The 19,783-nt window shown below is 26.0% G+C and overlaps 1 protein-coding gene across 1 annotated transcript in view; it reads left to right on the forward strand.

Moving 5' to 3' along the window:
- The window catches only part of LOC129614305 (serine/threonine-protein kinase D3), a 93,180-nt gene that overhangs the window by 56,018 nt on the left and 17,379 nt on the right, over window positions 1-19,783 (forward strand). Inside the window, exons 4-5 of the mRNA XM_055528852.1 lie at window positions 9,279-9,423; window positions 9,512-9,649. Of these exons, the coding sequence (XP_055384827.1) occupies window positions 9,279-9,423; window positions 9,512-9,649 (283 nt within the window). The remainder of the gene's footprint in view (window positions 1-9,278; window positions 9,424-9,511; window positions 9,650-19,783) is intronic.

The following is a 19,783-nucleotide window of genomic DNA, read 5'->3' on the forward strand; positions in this document are numbered from 1 at the left end:
CTTTTTTTAATTATGCTTTTCTTACATTTTCCTTAATAATTTGAAAATTACGATAAGTAGTGCAAAATTTTTAAGCATTTTTAAAAGTCCTTCTTTTTAAAGTCATTTGTCACAAAATTAGAATATATTTTATTTTTCGATGTTTCACCTTCGAATAAAAACTACATCGTTTATGTTTTAATATTTTGAGTAATTTTGAATCGCTCCCAAATACACTTAACACGTTCCCGCCGGCGGCCTAATTTGTAGTTCTCGCCATCTGACGGCGCTGTAAATCCTAGTTTGTTTCATCGGACGGCGCTGCGCTGTTGTGACTTTCTCTCAATGAGAAATATGTGATTACGTTCAGAACAAAGTCACTGATGAAACCTGCTACATGCAATTTTAAAGTAATCGCGCTAATATTTAATATCTTTATTTGATTTTTGATAACGAGAACTTATAGTTATTGTGCTCTTTATTGTGAGATTTTTATGAAAGTAATATATAAGTTATTACAAAATTTTATTTTTATGATTTGCTATTTTTATTACAACCAATTAGAATATCAACTATGGGTACAGAAATGAATGATTCATCAGATGAATCTTCAGACATTTTTTATAGAAGGAAATGGAGCCAACCTATCATTTACACTTCAGATGAAGATACATTAGAACTGCAAGCTAATCCTGGCGATTTTTCATGCAACGACAGTTATTTACATGTGGACATGAATATACAAAGTCAGGGTGAAGAATGGAGGCCACTTCAAAGAGGAGAAATAGAAAGCACCGTTACACAAGATAATCATATGCAAGAGGCGGAACTTATAATTCGAAATATTGATTGCGATGACCCTTTTGAGCTCTACAAATTATTTCTAAACGATAATATTCTTCAACTTATTATTGAAGAAACAAATAAATATTCAATACAATGTGGTTTCAGCGCACATTTAATAATTTTTTTGAATGTAATGAACTACACTAACTAATAAATAGTTTTAACTAAGATCATTTGCAAACTTTTTTTTCTTTTTATTAGCAAAAAATAGATATAAAATTGATTTCTTTCATTGTACCATTAATGGTACATGCCGCCCGATGGGACAATTGTGTATGTACCATAAATGGTACAAGCCGACCTATGGGACAGCCCTCAATGTACCATTTATGGTACAAGCCGGCGGGAACGTGTTAAGCTGACAAAAATATTTTTGTCGAGTAAATTTGAATTGGGATTTAAAGTTAAAATTGGTATAAGGAAAAATAAATTTAAATTAAATTATAGATAATTTTTTTCTATCGAAATTTTAAAATATTTAACGAAATTTATTTTTCGCTACCAAATGTGGTGAATTTTTTTTTAAAGATATTTATAAGTGTGTATTTAAATTTGTTGAAAAATTTTAGGTAATCTTAAAATTCATTATTTAGAACATAAGGATTTGGAAAAATTTTTAATTTCAAAAGTCTTTAAAGGAACTTAGACAACATTACTGGTACATGATTTTTTTTTTTTTTTGAGATCAGATTCAGAGATTTTTTTATTAAATGATGTTTGTAAATTGTACATTAAGATCTTTCAATTTAAGATTAGATACTTTCGGATTTTAAAGAATTAAACTCAATATTTGCATTTTTTTTAAATCAAATTATAATGAAATTCTCATTTTTGAAAACTTAACTCAAATAAATTTCTAGGAAATATTCTTTTATATTAAGTGTGTTTAGAATTAAATAGCAAATTTTCTGAGAAATAGGAATACGTTAAAGCAAATAATTTTCCTCAGAAGAAGGCAAATAATTAGTATGAATTTTGTCCTTTAGTTTTTTATTTGATTGTAAAAATAGAAAAAGGTTAATCGAAATTTTTTGTACAGAAATGTATTTTATATTGAAATTATATTTTTATCTTTAAAATTTCTATTCAGATTTTTTGAATTTTGGTCATGACTCACTTAAATCCATCCCATTGTTTAGGTAATAGGTAATATTTTATTTCCAATTCGAGAAAGTTTTGACAATTTTTGTTAAGTTTTGGCACATTTTTTTAAATATTAAAAAACCTCATTAATTTAATCGAATATTTTTAACATTAAAGGAATTTTTATTTTTCTGCTAAATTAAACATAATTAATCTTATTTTTCAACCCAAAATGTGGTTTAATGAAGACGTGCTAAATATGAACTAAATTATATAATTAAAAAAAAATTTTATACAATCCAAACAATATTAAATTTTTTTTAGTCTCTTCTCTTTTAAAGTTCTCATTTTTATTTTACAAAATAGATATATACATAATACGTATAATTTTAATAAAATCATAGTAAACTGACCAATGAATGGTTATGAAAATAGCGCATTTCCAATAAAAAATTTTAATTGTTAACATTTTTTTTTTGCTAAAATTATCAAATTATTCTTAGATGGTATAAACTTATTGCTTACATCTGGGGGCACAATATATTGAGTATGAGTTTATTTATACATGCTTATCATCGGCACTGGACAAAAAATGTTATTAAAATGCAATTGATTTTTGAATGAGAAAAACTACTCTCGATTTATAGCTCTACGACAATTACAAACATAATTTTTACGGGTGAACATTTAAAATATGTTCTTAAAATTTGCAATGACTTTAATTTTTTGAATTGAAAGTCAGTTAAGATAAGATAATATAAGCTCCGAGACAAGCGGTAACAGCGGGACAAGTAAATACTCGGTAAAGTTAAATGTACTTGTACATGCATCGAATGAATTTTTCTATTTCAAAAGAAAGCGCAAATATCTATTGCTGTATGATACGAGGTTATTTTTGGTATTACAAACGCTTTTTATCGATTATAGTTATAACAAAGTTAACAATCTTATTTTACAAGAACTAATTTTTAACAAAAACCTATTTAAGTGCAGAGTATACATTTTAAGTTGTCTTACCGGTAATTACTCAAATTTCAATTATAGCTCTTTATTTAGAGGCATTTGTGAAAATTGTGTATACGGTAAAGGCAACAACACAAATAGAAATTTATTTTATATGCTAAAATCTAAAAATTCATTATAAAAAGAAAATGCGGATGAGTAGAAACAAAAAACTATTTTTAAGGGATTGACTTTCAAATTTCCCGTCACTAGAAAAAAATTATGAAAATGTTAGAATTAAGTGTTTGTGTGAAGCACATTTCTTTTACATTTAAATTTAAATAAAAGTAAAGATAATCCCGTGACTTAAAATTTCCATTTTGTTAAAATGGTATATATTTAATTTCGAATTTTAGGAGTGTGTTTAAAAAAGATTAAATTGCCTTTAAGTGTTATTAATTTTTTTTTTTGGGATATGAAATTTTTTCAAAGTTTTCAAAGTTTTTTCGTAATTTTTGTTGCTGAGAACTATTTGAATATCTAAACAGTCATTCTTTAAAATTTTAGCAGGGTGTAAGCCTAGTAGGCTAAGGAGACACTGATCTTGGTGAATTTATTTAGGAATGTTACCATTATTACGATATAGTTCAAAACCCGCTGTCCAATTTGTACCTAGTTAGAAATTCCATTGAATATACAACAAAAAATTTTAGATGCCGGTCGCGGATTATTCAAATGACGTACTCATGCTATGTTTTGACTTACACTTATGCAAAATATGAATTGAAAGAAAGGCTGTTAATGACAGGCTATATCATTTCATGCCTTCACATCATATTTTAGTTTTTCCTGAATTATTAATTTATAATATGGAAAATTTTATTTTTCTGATAAAAAACTCGCCCTTTATTTTAAAAATTTTGAAAGACTTTTTTTTAAAAGAATTTTCAGCAGACTAATTAACATTAAAATTTTAGTTGTAGGTACACACATTTGCAGTAGTTTTAGAATTTTTGAAAAAGAAACTTTGTATAAATGAGATATAAAATTACAAATCTTGACTATGGTTACCATTAGATTCATATTGTAGCATATTTGTATCATATGTACACACAAACATATATTATTCATTATGAGTATTTGAATTAATTTAAATGCCATTTGGTTATTATGTTAATATTATCATGTCTACTTTTTTTTTTCAATTTTTTTTTGTCTCCTTGACTCAAATTTAAATTCCAGTTAACAACGATAGAGATAACAATAGAACTTGCAAAAAAGAAAGCATATGTGTATTTATATATGCTTTTATATATATGCTACATATCATATGTATTATTAGCTTTTATTATTATTTGGATAAATATAATATCATTAATGAAATCCTCTTGCCATCATAGCATTGCTCTACTACGTGCAGATATATACGAACATTTTTAAAAGTACATAGAAGTCGATATAAGCAATTCATTCATTCATTTATTTATTCATTCATTCGATTATTAAAAAGTCAAATACGTTTTATTTTCATGTTCTAATACATTATTAAGAATGTATGCCATGCCACCCTTGAATATTTTAATGATTGTTTCCGTTTCTATTAGCGATGATAATATCATTTCCCTCCCTGTCCCTCTTAAAAACTGTCATACGATTGTTGTTTACTTATTATTCGTGGTCATCGTATTATTATTTTTTTTTATTTCATTTTTATTTTGCTTCATATTGTTATGATTACTTTCTTATATAGATTGCAAATTCTATTCTCTTGCGAAAATATGATGATAAAAGGCATTTCAATTTAGAATTCACTTTCATTGATGAAAACAATAATTCTTGTAGTTTCATGTACATTATGCGTAAATGTAGGAAGATTTTTATATATTATAAGAACGCTTATAAATATAATAGGGATAACATATATTCTCTCTTAAAAGAAAAAATTTAAAATCCTTTATTCATTTTTACTTCACGATTGGGCACGACCAGAGCTATATACAATTTTTTATTAGTTTATCGCTTCATTTTAAAAATTCGATCGCCTTATATTGTTTAATTTATTGTATACCCTGCGTAAAAGCTTGTAAATGTAACGTTATATAGGATCCTGCAATTTAAAAAAATAAATAGTTAATTAATAATCAAAGATAAAAAATATATTTGTATTAATAATAATGTAAGAAATGTCCAAATTTCAGAATCTTATAATTAATTTTGTGTTTCCTTGTAATTAATTTAATTGGTTTTGAAATTTTTACGTTTAAAATAAAATAGCATGTGAAATTATCGCCTCAATCACTAGATCTTACTAAACCACATTAAATTTATTGAAAATATATTGCCGTTATGTCGCAGCGTTGATCATATCAGACTTTTTACTCACTTCCAAAGCAGTTTAATTTTATATTTTTGTCAAATGTACTGGGTCACAAATTTATGCTGACATTCGTTTAAATATGGAAAAAAACTCACTTGAATATTAACGTATATGACTTTTGTCACTTCATTCTTAAAATCATGTCACTTGACTGTCATGTGACGAGATTTAATACTAATTTTTACTTACAAAAAATTGTGCTATTATCAAAGGCGAGGTGACTTTTGAGTGAGTTTAAGTTATTTATAATCAAAAGTATGTCATTCTTTGTCTCAATGTAAAGAAAACCGTGATTGATAACAATTTGTGCAGATGGTGGCAATATTAAATATTTACATTTTTTCAAGTGAATTAAATCGAATTTTTAATTAAATTTTAATAAATCATAAAGTTTAAAGGTTTAATGCATAGCATATGATTTTGTGGCGTTTTTTCTGATTCAACATAATTTTGTACTTTAAGTTATTTTCATTCGGTTTTATTTGACTCCAGGAATACGGCGCTCTTTACTCCAATAAAAAGTAAAACATTATTTAAAAATGTCCGAGAAAACATCAAAACGCGTTTATTCCGTCCGCACAGTTTGATTTAGTTTATAATATATAAAAAGGTATTAAAATTATGAAACAATAACAACTTCCTAATGTGTTTCTTGTGTTGTGAACGACGGTACACTTTATTAATAATGTGATTAAGAAATTGTCTTAGTAAATTTTTTGTAAAAATTCTTTGAGAGGCGATTATATTAAATATATTATTATTGTTGTTATCTTTTGAATAACTTTTATTCATGATGTCTCAGAATTGTCAGTATAAGACGTATATGTATTTACTAAGATTTATTAAGTTTTTTATACGCATTTAAATTGTTTTCTAAACGACAAAATATTCTTTTATTATTAAATTCATTTCTATAAAAAAAAATTCGAATATCTATGAAAGTACCTCAATAAAAACATAACGATGTTATTATGGGTAAGACTCAAAGCAATTATTTTGAAAGATTGAGAGATTTTTTATAAACTTTATATTTACTTTATTGTTTCAATAATAGTAAAACATGTTCTTTAATAACTTTTTTTTCCTAATGAAAAATAGCACTTATACACATTTACATGTATGCATGTAGCAATTTAAGTAATGATGTGATGTTAGTAACTACAATCGAATTGAGCACTATCAAACTAGCAAATTATTGCTTTTTTATTATTTTATTGTCCACTTTATTATCTTTTATAGGCTATGTATGAGACGGCCATAAACGAATGTAGAATGTGGTCCGAAAATGGAGCTGTTTTAGTTGAATCGAATGAAATTTTAATAACAAAATTTGAGCAAAATAAATTTAATAAGAAACTATGTTATTTATTTATGATAATTGACATAACGTAAAAATGAATTTTTAATTTGTTAATAAAATTTGCCTATTTTAAAGAATTTCGGACATATTTTTGAATAATAATTCTTATATTAGCTTCACCCTGCCCTTCAGTCCGTGCGCGTACGCCACTTTTATGGCAACTTTTTTAAATTTAATAAAACCAATTAAAATAGCAATTCAACCTTCTACAGCAGATTTTATTTAAAAATTTATTCAGTTATGACGGATCAAACTAATCCCAATTTTTTGCTGTAGTTTATGAATCGTTTCTTTTATGCTATACAAATTCAGAAATTCCTGCCTTATAGCATAGCCAATTATTTCAATTTTATGAAAATACAATTCTTAATTTTAAAATTATTTGTGCACCCACAAATTTTCATATAAAATGCAGACCCATATTTAAACCTATTGCAAAACAGAATTAATTTTCTACTAAAATTTACATGACAATTAATTTGATTTTTCTTCATTACTTAATGGAAACTTAATCAATTCTTCTTCTTTTACTAAATAAAATTAGAGCTATAACATTCTGAATAATTGATTTTGTAGTAGAATGACGTACATTCGTCTTCTAAAATTTAAATTTACATTATGGAATGTTGGCAAATTTTACAAAATCGGATAAGATTATACTCGTATAATGAGCTAAAAATTGAAATTACAATATTATACAAATATATATAGTATTTTATTTTATTATATACAAGTATATTTGTGTAAATGTGTGTATTTGTCTCAATAGTCAATATTTTTAATTTATTTATACATGGAAATAAGATTTTCTGAATCCATTTTTTGATTTAATATTGGATTTGGGATCACATTTTGCATTATTTGACCTTTATCAATTTTACTTTAAGAAAATTTATTCAATAAAAATAATATATTACAACGATCCTTTAGGCTTTAAATCTTTAGGGTATAAAAATTCACCCACATAATCAAAATAAATATACAAAAAAAAAATGGATTTCGTTTACATGTTATTCATGCTAAAAACTAGAACCTTGAGTAGATAGAGCCATTAAGAATTCGTTTTTTTTAACCAGTCCACATTTCCGATGGTGTACAGTTCCACGATGTTAGTTATGGCCGCCAAAATTAAATATTACTAAAATAATTTTGTGTTTATTTACTTTATTGTTATTCCAGCAAAGGTGCCAAACAAATTCCTAAGGTGACTTCAATCGGTATGTAGTTTGAGCAAGGTTTTGCTTAATTTTCGGTTTTTTGGTTTTCCAAAAACGAACCTACCATTGTATGGATCACCTATTTGTAATGGAAACCGATCTTAGAACAGCCTTTGTCTTAAAATTATTAACACTTTACGGGTCCGGATCAATTCGACGTTTGTCTCGGAAAACCGTTTGTAACACTGAGTAATAACGGTCTTAGATATAGACTCAAATGTATGTTTTTGATCAGCGTCAAATTCTGAGTTGATTTAGCTTTGTCTGTCCGTCCGTCCGTCCCAACGATAACTCAAAAACTAATTGAGCACATAGGATATTTGCACATAGGATGCTTTAATTGCACATAGGATAACAAATTCGTACGAGTATCACAGAGTTGACAAGGTCAACTCTATTTTTTTTCTCGTTTTTTTAAGGAATATTCAGATTAGTACCATGAAAATTCATTAAAAAACGAGAAAAAAAATAGAGTTGACCTTGTCAACTCTGTGATACCCGTACGAATTTGTTATCCTATGTGCGAATAACTAATGTGCGATAACTAACTATGGGGCAGACTATGACTTTAAGTTGCCGTATTACCATATTAATTTATGCAAAATTTCAGTACTATTTGTTATTCAAAATACTGGTTGTGCCAAACTACTATTGATGTTGTATGGCAGCTACCAGAAAGAGCCAAGAAATTTTAGCGAATTTTATCAAGCACATCGGCCTTACTAATATATTCACTTGTGTGAAATCTCAATATCACAGCTTTTATAGTTTCTGAGATATAGCCAAATAAATTTTGAAGTTGTATGGCAGCTACCCGAACCGGTACCCCGATCATGTCCAATTTAAATAGGGTTCTGGCACTTAGTACAATAAATCATTTGTGAAAATTTGGTGAACTTAGCTCAATTAGTTTTTGAGTTATCGTTGGGACGGACGGACGGACGGACGGACGGACAGACAAAGCTAAATCAACTCAGAATTTAACGCTGATCAAAAACATACACTTGAGTCTATATCTAACACCGTTATTTCTTAGCGTTACAAACGGTAAGGCAAATTTAGTATACTCTTCGAACATACGTTCTTACGGGTATAATAATTGATGAAAGAAAGATGTTTGCATATTGCACCAGAAATAAAAGTAGCTTGCTTGGAACTCCTGATGTATTTATTTCAAATTTGTTTTATTTAAATTTATTGTGAGTTCATGTGAAGGGTATTGTAGGCATTTGAAAATTGCATAATTCAATTGCAACTTGTATTAAATTGCATTCTACTTGAATAATTAAGATACTTAGTTATCTTTTAATCATTATTTATAATTTAAGGGAATAAAGTAAATATTGTTGATAAATGATTCTCAAATATTCAATTCATGGTCAAATAAGTTTAATCCATTTGATTCAAAATCACTTATACCATTGTTTACAATGAAATCAAATTTAAAAATAAAAATCATTGCTTTTCATTTCAGATACCCGACAATGGATTAAGCCGTTTATCAGAACGTTTACTTTTGTTTCGCCATGATTACAATAGTGCAAACGTATTACAATTGGTGAATTCAGCAGCTGAAGTCATTGATGAAACATTAATTGAGATCGTGTTGACTGCGACTCGTAAGTTATTATTACACTTTCTTGAATTTTAAATCACTTACAGTTACTTAAAAATTTCGAATAATTAAACAAATTTTTTATTTTTTAGCTTTAACATATCCAAATTCAGAAATTGTTACATTCCGACCACATTCGCTCAATGTACACTCATACAAGGCACCAACTTTCTGTGATTTTTGTGGTGAAATGCTTTTTGGTTTAGTTAGACAAGGATTAAAATGTGACGGTAAGTTTAAATTTTGTTTTTATCTAAATCTTTAATAGGGTCACATATAATTTTATTTTATCATTTTTTGTTTATGTGACAACTTGTGTTTGTACCCGAAAATTTTTATTTAATTGTGAATTTTAAGGAATTTTCTTGATTTCCAATTTAAAACAAAATCTGATTCTAAAATAAAAAGTTTTAAGATTTTAACAAGTCTAATGAATTGCTTCCTCATATTTTAATAACTTTATCTCATACATACTTTTTGTAAGTTTTTAATTTGCATATTTTTAGGGGAGTAATACTAGAGCTATAAGCTATTTATTTTACTTAAAAGAAAATTTACCGATAAAATGTTAAAACAATAAATTTGTGTTTGTGGTGAGATATTATGCAAGCTTTCTAAAATAAATTACCGGAATGAGTCTGCTTAAAGGAGTTATAAAATCACTGCTTAAAGGAGTTAAAAATGTTATAAATTCGTTATCCGTTTAAGGCAAAGTTAAAAAAATTTTTAAAAATTCAAGAAAATTCATAATTTTTTCCATCTCTGATGATCTGTTCCTAAATCAATTCGGTTTTAGTCAACTATACGATTGTTTTATTCTATTCTAATATCATATTGTCAGTTTTCATTAGGATGGGACCAGTCAATGATGAAAAAATAGGAAAAAAAAATTTACATAAACAAAAAATCATGCTCTCAAAAGAAAAACTTTTAATTTTATCGAAATTTTTTTTATATTATAATAATTGATTATATTCGAAGATTCCAGACATTTAGCAGCAATTATAGATGCTTTTTGTTTTACAAATTCACACTTAATCCTAACAATAATTAAAATAAAGTTGGGTCAAACCAATGGTTTGTATTGTAGCACTTTTCCCTTCAACAAGTGAAAATACTGCTTTTAAAAACAGTCTATGTATATCCACCACACTATTAAAATTATTTTCATTTATAAACGAAACTATTTCTAGGATTGCATATATTTAGGATGATACATATATGCAGTCTTTGAAATAAAGCAAAAATTAATATAAACAGGGGTTAACATAATGCTCGATTTTAAGGGTTAATTGTGTGAGTTAAGAAAAATAATTATATTTTTTAATGTCATGGAATTTACCGTTAACTTTTTGCGTTTATAGAAATTTGAAAAAGCTTGCGGTTTCAGAAATATAAGGTGTGAAAAATGCAAATTTTACAAATTTCAAGAGGCGATAACTTGAAAGGGGGTGGAGATGGAAAAAACTTTTCTTCTAAGGAAATGAACTACTTATTAATGTCTAAAAGCCCCTATAATTTCAAGCTTCTACAGGCTGGGGTCTAGAAGAAAAACGACATCAAAAATTTAAAAAAAAAGGACTGTAGATAACGGTAAATTTAAACGGCCATTTTGTTTTTCTAAAGTTTAACTATAGTATACCGCGGTAGGGGAAGCAAGCCACTGCCTTTCTACGTTTGCAAAATTTCAAAAATGCTTATGGTTTCATTGCAACATATAGTTAAAATAGGCCATTTTTAGTGCTTTGGGGGGGTATAACTTCTAGAGGGGGGGAGATAGGTAAAAATTTTGTTCTACAAAAATAAGTTTCTAGTAAAGATCTATGTACGTATTAAATTTCAGCTTTCTATTTTTAAGAATGTAGAAGTTTTGTAAACAGACACACGGACAGACGGACGGACGGACGGACGGACAGAGTGAAACTAATAAGCACTTTTTTTCAAAAAATTTTTGGAAAAGTGCTAAACATCAGATAAATATTTCCTAGTGGTCGAAAAATCCATTATCATTTCGTTTCTTTTTTGAGAGAATAAAAGACTTCTTAAATAAATTTATTAATGAATTTTTTCTTCTTCCTTGAAAAAGGTAGAAGGATATTGTGTCCATCTAATTTAAATACTCATACACATGTTCAACTTTTACAATTATTTTTTGTTCCTCAAACACATACATGCATAATTTCTTTTTTTTTTCCAGGATATTTTGCCATAATATCCAAGAGATTGTTTTTTTGGAAAAAAAAATCCTTAAATTTTGAGAATAAAACAAATTCTCAAGCTCCAGTTCATCATTCTTATTAATTCAAAATTTTTTGAATTCTTTAAAATTTAATCAGAAATTTCACCATATAGATGTTTTGAAATTTATAAATTATTATTATTACAAAAGTGTCAAAAATAAAATTTGATATTTTTGAAAGAGGTTCAGAAAAAGAAAATAAAAAAATACTAAAAATGTGCCGAAAAGGAAAAACAAAATGGTGTTTCCAATTTCTCATAATATGAAAATATGCGGTAACCAAATAAAAAATGAACAAAAACCCAAAATGACTTTATTGAAATAATGTCTAAAACAAAAAAAGCGATAGAGAAAGAAGAATCTGACAATGACTTTTATAATGACACAAGCTAAAGATATGAAACATTGTAATAAAGTAAGGACTGGGGCAAAAAAGAAAAGGAAAGTGGAATTACTGATATCGATAATATGAAAAATGCAGGATTCATTTATTTTTCAATTTTTTCGATGTTCTTTGTCATAACATTAAATAAAAGAATCGTCAAACAAAGGATATTGAATAAAAAATTGTTAATAATAAGAGCAATAATAATGAATTCAAAGAAATGAAAAAAAAAACAACTGATATGAGAAGCAAAAATTTTAGAATTTTATTATTCTAAAGGATAACATTAATATTTTACTTACTTGAATAATATTTAATAATGTTGCCATTTTTATTTGTTCGAGGTCTTTGCGGTATTGTATTGTGATTAAGTGGCTGAAACATTTTCTTAGTTGCAAAATTTATTTCAAAAATTGAATTTAAATAAAAATATTAATGGGAAATGAAAAACTCTGAGTTACAGAAATAATATAACAATGAAAAGCCAATTATTATAATTAAAGTTAATTGATCTTCCTTAATTAATTATTTTAATTAAAGAACAGTACTGAAAAATATTTCAACGAATTTTTATCCGAAAAATAATGTAGAAGTCCTCAATCTCTTTGTTTGTACTACTTCGGCAAGCATTCTATATCTGAACTATTTTAAAGTGCAGTTTTCAGATAAAACGGAAAAGTATGGCAGCAGAACTTTAAATATAAAGTTTTTATAATCCAATTATGACTATGAAATTTTAAAACCAAAATTGACAAAAATCAAAAATTTATTTATGTAGACCTATAATTTAAACTTGGAAAGTAAAGTGAACCGCCAGTCATTTTTTATTAATTCTTTATTTTAAATAATTTTTGAAAAATTTTAATCATCTCATAGTTAAAGCCTCTAATACTATAATGGTCACCAATTTTTTTTTTGTTATATTAAAAAATCTATATTCTATTATTTTCAATAATCCTTTGAAATTAAATTACCAAGTTTAAGGTTAAATTTTTATACAGCTACGTATGTATACAATTAATGATTGCTCTTATATTAGAGTTTTTTTTACAATATGATGAATTGAAACAAAAGGCAATTCCATAATGCTTGTAGAGAGGCTAGATTCAACAATATTGAAATCGTCCCTTTTGTATTTTGAATGCAATTGTAATATTAATGTCAATTATTTTGAATAAATTGTGAACTATAAATTAAAATTTTATTAAAAATGCAATATTTAAATAAATTTACATGTTAAGTTCCGATATGTACACTTCTAATACAATTGTTGGAAATTTTAATTGATATTTTTGTTCATATAATGTAGAAATAATGAACTAAAATATTTTGTATGAACAAAGTTTTTTAAAATTAAATTTGAATTTTCTAATTAAATCAATTGAAAAAGAAAAAAAATTCTTTAAGCAAATCAATTTTTGCATTTCAGCAATTATTTTTTTTTTTCAAATAATTTGCAGCCACAAATTTCTTTTAAGATTAACGAACTAAGAATAAAGTATATACATATTTGTCAATATTAGTAAAATCATTAATATTAGGAACCTAATAATAAAAAGAACCGAAAAACCTTTAAAAACATCGAAAAACTATTCAAGAAGAGTAAATTTTCTACATTTCCTGTATAAAAGCTAATAAAACTTTTTCAAGAATAGTTGAGAAAATAATTCAAGAAGAAGAAAAAAACTAAAAAAGGAATACAATGAAAAGGATAAAAAACTTTTTAAATTGCAATCATTGAAATTGAAAATCATCAAAAAAATACAAAGAAAATAAAAGGAAAACTAAGGTGTTCATGAAATTTGTTTTTGAAAATTTCTGCTTTCCCCTCAGAATTCCCTTCTTGAATTCATCGATTTGCTTAAAATAATAATGAGATCCTATATTGGACTCTTTTTTTTCGGATAAGTAACATGAAAATAATTATATTGTGGCAATTTCTGAAAAGAATTGGTAGAATAACGGTAAACTTTTAATTGAATTTTCGGTGAGAAAGTTTTTACCTAAAGTTTTAGACCTTTTGTAAAATGAGAATTGCAAAATAATCGCTAAGATAATAATTTGTTCTTAAGTTATTTTGCAGAGCGTTAAATTTTAATGTAAGAAGAAATGATATTGTCGTAGAACAAAAGTAATTTTTCAAAAGAAATTAAAAAATCGTAAAAAGAACATAGACAAACATGGAGAAAAATTTTAATTTCCTATAGAATTTTTGCCGTATTTAACTTTTAGTAATTGAAATTGTTTTAATAGTTTCTTAATGATTGATTGGGAGAATTTTTTCAAAGTTTCGCGAGAAAATACTAAATTGAGTTATGGGAGTTATTAATTGAAAAAGCAAGTGCTTCTTCACTTTTGAAAATGACACTTAAAAATTGAATAGGGAAAATAGAAAATTATTTTAAAATGATAGGAGATTGGGTTCGCGTTTTTAAATAAATTCAATTTTTACCTAAAATTTGAATACTCTGGGCTTTAGAATTTTTCTAAACTTTAAAGATTTTAAATTATTTTAAAGTAGAGGGCTTATTATTTCATTTCTTTATGTGAAATTTCCAGACTTCGTAACATGCGAAGTATCGCGAAATTAAATTTGAAGTTGTATGAAAGTTATTTTCCAAATCTATATACAATACCGAATACATTTTGTCAATATGTTGGTGTCGCTATCTGAAACAAGATTGCCGAACTTTATAATTTAAAAATGGCGGTGTATGTAAATAAGTAAAGGTCGATTGTTTTCTTATCAGAGAATTTAATTAAATATTTCAAATGGCTCGATTCCAATAACTTGTTTGGAATTCTTTTAAATTTTTCCAAAAAGTATGCAATTACTAAGACCAATTTATACCATATTTATAGTGAATAATTTTAATTACATACTATGTATACATAAAACATGATTTTCTAAAAAAAAATGTTTTCGATAGGAAATGTGCTGATTTACAAACAATTGGCTTAATCCGAATTTATTTTCTAATTTTTGTTCCTAACGAAGCGAATAAAATCCATTTACAGAGTAATATAAATATGTAGAACAATAATTTAATTGAGGAACAAGTTAAAATCTAGTAAACGTAAACGATGTAGACTAAATTTTTATCTTTCTCTGCAAATGAATTTTTCTTCTTTATTATTCAACGAAATTTTTTCACAATTAAAATGAAAAAAGGAGAAAGAAAATATAAAATTATAAACGTCTAGAACAACTATTGTTACCTGCTATTATAATTAAAATCAGAATTTTAAGAAATCTTGATTCGAAGAATTTCTTTTTCATCTAATAATAGGGCGATGTTGACAATAAGGCATTTTGTTTCAAATTATTTCATTGTAATATTATTGGAATTTTTAATTTACGTTGTCTTGAAATTACATAAGACGACAATTAAGAATTTTAGTATTTTTTGTTTTTGAATTTTTTTTTGTTTTTGACATTTACATGAAAAATTAAATCTTTTTGTGAGGACAAGAAATGGGAAAAGCGGGCCGTAGTGTGCATACTTTTTCTTTGAAAACAAGGCAATTTTTTTGCTGTTTCTATATTATTATGAATTATCATTCTAAAAAAATGCATAAAATTTATTTTCAATTGTTATCGAGCTTCTACCAAATTCCAAATTTTTTAACGTCAAGTTTAAATTTTACATTTTACTAATATTTTGAGGAAATAAAATTACGTTTTAAAACTCAAAATCTACTTTTTTCGACAAAAAATCCCAAACAGAAAACTTACATAGTATTATGTACATGCGTCGGTTTTATGCAAGAGTCACAAAACTGACTTTTTTGGTTTCGAGAAAAACGCATTTTAAATTATGCATACTAATATCAATTTGCAGGTACGTGTAAAATTTACAAGTTTTTTTTTTCCAAAAATACTAACATTAGAGTTACGTAAGTTTTTGATAAAGAATGTTTAAAAAATTCTAAATTTTTCTGTATATACAGGGTGATTGAGAAAGTTATACAACAATATATACTATTGGTTGGAAGATCGAAAATGGATAAAGCTTTTTTTCCAGCCTGGGTGCCAAATCTCAAGGGTTTTCGAGTTCCAGGGATTTTAATGAATTTTCTCGAAATTTTACTTATTCAAGATTTTTGGATTATAACTTCCATTCTGAAAAAGATAGGAGCTTCAAACAAACAGTTTCTAAAAGACCTAGTAAGAGGCTTAAAATAAACATGTTGCTTTATTCTGTATTTTATGTACCTTCGGAATACTTAAAATTCGATCTTTAGGGAAAATCAAATTTTTCCCTTGTTTTATTTTTTCAATTTTTTCTAACTAGATAATTTCGTAAGAAATTTTGTAAAACGTTGAAAATTTTTTTTAGAATTAGAATTTTTCCCTGCTGTTTAAACTTTAATTTAAGACCTCAAACATTTAAAAAAATTTTATAGTACAGAAGATACAGACACAAAAACCACAAATTTTGTGAAATAAAAAATTTAATTAAAATCAAACCAAATTAAATTCAATTAAAAAAATCAATCAAATTAAATTCAAACCAAATTAAATTAAAACTAAAATTAAATTCAATTTACTGTTCCTTAATCCAAAAATTTTACAAATTTCTCAAAACAAACACGAAATTCTCCTATGAAATTCAGATAGTTCGGAGAAAATTTATGTTTTTCTTCTTTCAAATCTACTTCTATTCAACTGCATATTTTAAATCAGTTGCTTCACTAGAACACCTCTTTAGTTGCATCAATCGTATAACAATTTCGTTTTTGTAGAAATATGTTTGAAATTTAATAATCCCATTAAATTATTTATTAATTATTTATTAGCTTCATAATGTTAATACCATATCATTTACAAACTCCATTTTGTTCAAAAAAATTAAATTTTCCTATTAAAAAAATTTTTTTTTTCTAATAAAATAAACGCCAAAATTTATATGGCATGTCTTTAAAAACTCGCTCCAGCTGAATAATTTTATTAACTTCAGATGCGAAATGGCGTCTAGATTCCGAAAATATTTTTTTCAAATTTTTAAATTGCACCCAATCTGAGAAAAATGCATTTAAAAATTTCAAACCATATAGGTACCATTTCTTACAAAAACTGGCAAAATAAAAAACCTACCAATTTTTTTTACCAAGAGAAGTTTCGAAAAAAAATTTTTGATTACTAGATTTTTTTTTTTAGTTTTTCCAAAATGAAAATTTTTAGTTTTTCTTTTCAAAAATTTCAAATTTTTTAAATTGAATTTTTTTTTTTCAATTAAAAAGTTTGTATAAAATTTCGTTTTAATTTTATTATTATTTGTTACATTTGAACAAAAACATTAAAATTCAGATTCTTTATCAAAATGACGGCTCTACAAAATGTCAACTGTTTTTTCGAGTGACTCTTGTCACCAAAAATTAATGACACTTGATAATTACAACGCTTAAAATCCTTGCCTTTAAGGATCTTTACATAGAAATGGTTAAAATCTTTACATAGAAATGGTTTTGTACTACATCTTCTGTAACATAAAAAAATTTTGAATATTTGCGAACTTAAATTAAAGCTTAAGCAGCTTGGAAAAATTCCATAAAGAAAATTTCAAGGTTTCAAAAAATTTCACATGAAATTACATAGTTAGAAAAAACTGAAAAAATTTTATTTTCTTAAAAGTTCGAATGCTTGGTATTCCGAAGGTACATAAAATACAGAATCAAGCAACACGTTTATTTTAAGTCCTTTACTAAGTCTTTCTGAAACAGTTTGTTTGAAGTCCCTATCTTTCCAGCACCGAAGTTATAGTCAAAAAAAACTTGAATAAGTAAAAATTTCGTGAAAATTCGTTAAAATCCCTGGAACTCGGAAACCCTTTATATTTGGTACCCAGTCTGAAGCCAAAGTTTTACCCATTTTCGATCTTCGATAGTATATGTTGTTGTATAACTTTCAGAATCACCCTGTATAATTCAAAATTCTCTTTTTTTGAAAAAATTTTTTGTAAAATCCAAATTTTTGTTGCCCACAAAATCAGTATGTATGTGTGTACATTAAAGGAACCATAAAAAATTTTAAAGGTTTTGAATGCAAATGCTATTTGATTTTAAAAGTTACACTTAATAAATAGTGTGAATAAGATATAACGGGTATGGAAATATTTTTAATGTTTTTAACATTTCTTGTATTAACAACAAATTTTTTTCTTTTATTACAATTACATTAATCTTCGGTTTCTCAGTTTGAAGTAAATAATTTTATTGTAATATTGATAAAAAGAATGAAAAACACTTTATAGAAATTGAATTCAGTAGTTAACCTTATACTCTCCAGTATTCCGATTAAAAATATTTTTAATATATTTGAGGACCTCCCTTAAACTCATATAACACAAAGGTCAAATGATTTATACAAAGTATGAACGTGAAATTCAAAAAGGGAAACCCATGCATGTCATAAAAGCCTTGCAAGTGGAAAGTGTATTGATTTTGTTTTCGATTCCAACATTTTTTCATTTCATCTATATGAATATGATCATATCGTGACCTTTACACTTATCACGATTAAATAATCAATAAACAATTACGGGGAAATATGAAGAAAGAAAAATTTTTGGATTTTATTTTATATTTGATGCTGTGCTTTTGTATTTTAAATGTTGAATTTTTAAGGAATTTTTATTATGTAAAAAAAAAGGAAAATTTTACTATTCATTACTTCGAATTATTAATTATTTTCCACCAGTTTGATGGACGTGACGAGAACTTTCGTATAGTATATGTATATATTAAATATAAATAACATACAAACTTAATTTTCTGTAATTAAATAATTATGCTCCCATTTAAATTCCATTGAGTTTACGTGTGTTCATTGACAAAGAACGCTTCATTATTGTAAAATGAAAAAAAAATAATTTCAAACGATGCGCTGGATTGTATTTTAACATTTTGGGAAACAATGTTTCAAACATTTTTCATGGTTTTTGTTTGATAAGAATTGTGTAGTTTACAACTACACAATCAATTCACATCAAATTTCAATGAAATCGAACAAACAAAATATGTAAGTGAGCAAGGTTTGATTTGGGAACATGGTCTTAGAATATTTCGTTTCATACAAAATTTTTTTGTTGTTTACAGTTTTCATTCTAAATGTCATACTTTTAATTCATAAAATGGTGAAGAGATCTTGCAAAACTGATGTCAGACAAACAAAATATTTCTTTGCAAATTTTGAGTAATTCGGTTAAAAACGAAAGTAACGATTTTAAATAAAATTGGATAGCGTCTCCCGATTATATACCGCTAAATGGTATAATTTGTAAAATATACAATAGTGTTTACAAAATTTAGTAATGTATTCTATTTTGGTTTTGACACAGATATGGTAAATTATTTATAAATCAACTTACCGAATTAAACTTCTAGTTGAGCAGGTTGGGAATTTACTGTATCAATCTAAGGCGTACCAAATTATTTTCGGAAAGTTCAAAATATACCACAGAATTTTCCTTAGAAATTTTGGATGAGCTCCTTGGAAAATAAACCATGTTCCAGAAACTCAAGTTTTATTTGAAAAAATTATACATAACTATTTTGACATCTCAGAAAAAAAATTTGCTATACGTTCATCTGAGAAAATTTTAGCAATTCAACAGATAAGTTATCAAGAAATTACTAAAAATCAATTTATTCCAAACTAAATGTTTTGCAACATTTGAAGGTAAAACAGGATAGTGTGGTAACGCTTTTGCCATAAATTTTTCTCAGAACTTTAAATTA

This window comes from Condylostylus longicornis, unplaced genomic scaffold (assembly GCF_029603195.1).
Source record: "Condylostylus longicornis isolate FDR11 unplaced genomic scaffold, ASM2960319v2 ptg000004l, whole genome shotgun sequence".
In the NCBI taxonomy this organism is placed as follows: domain Eukaryota; kingdom Metazoa; phylum Arthropoda; class Insecta; order Diptera; family Dolichopodidae; genus Condylostylus; species Condylostylus longicornis.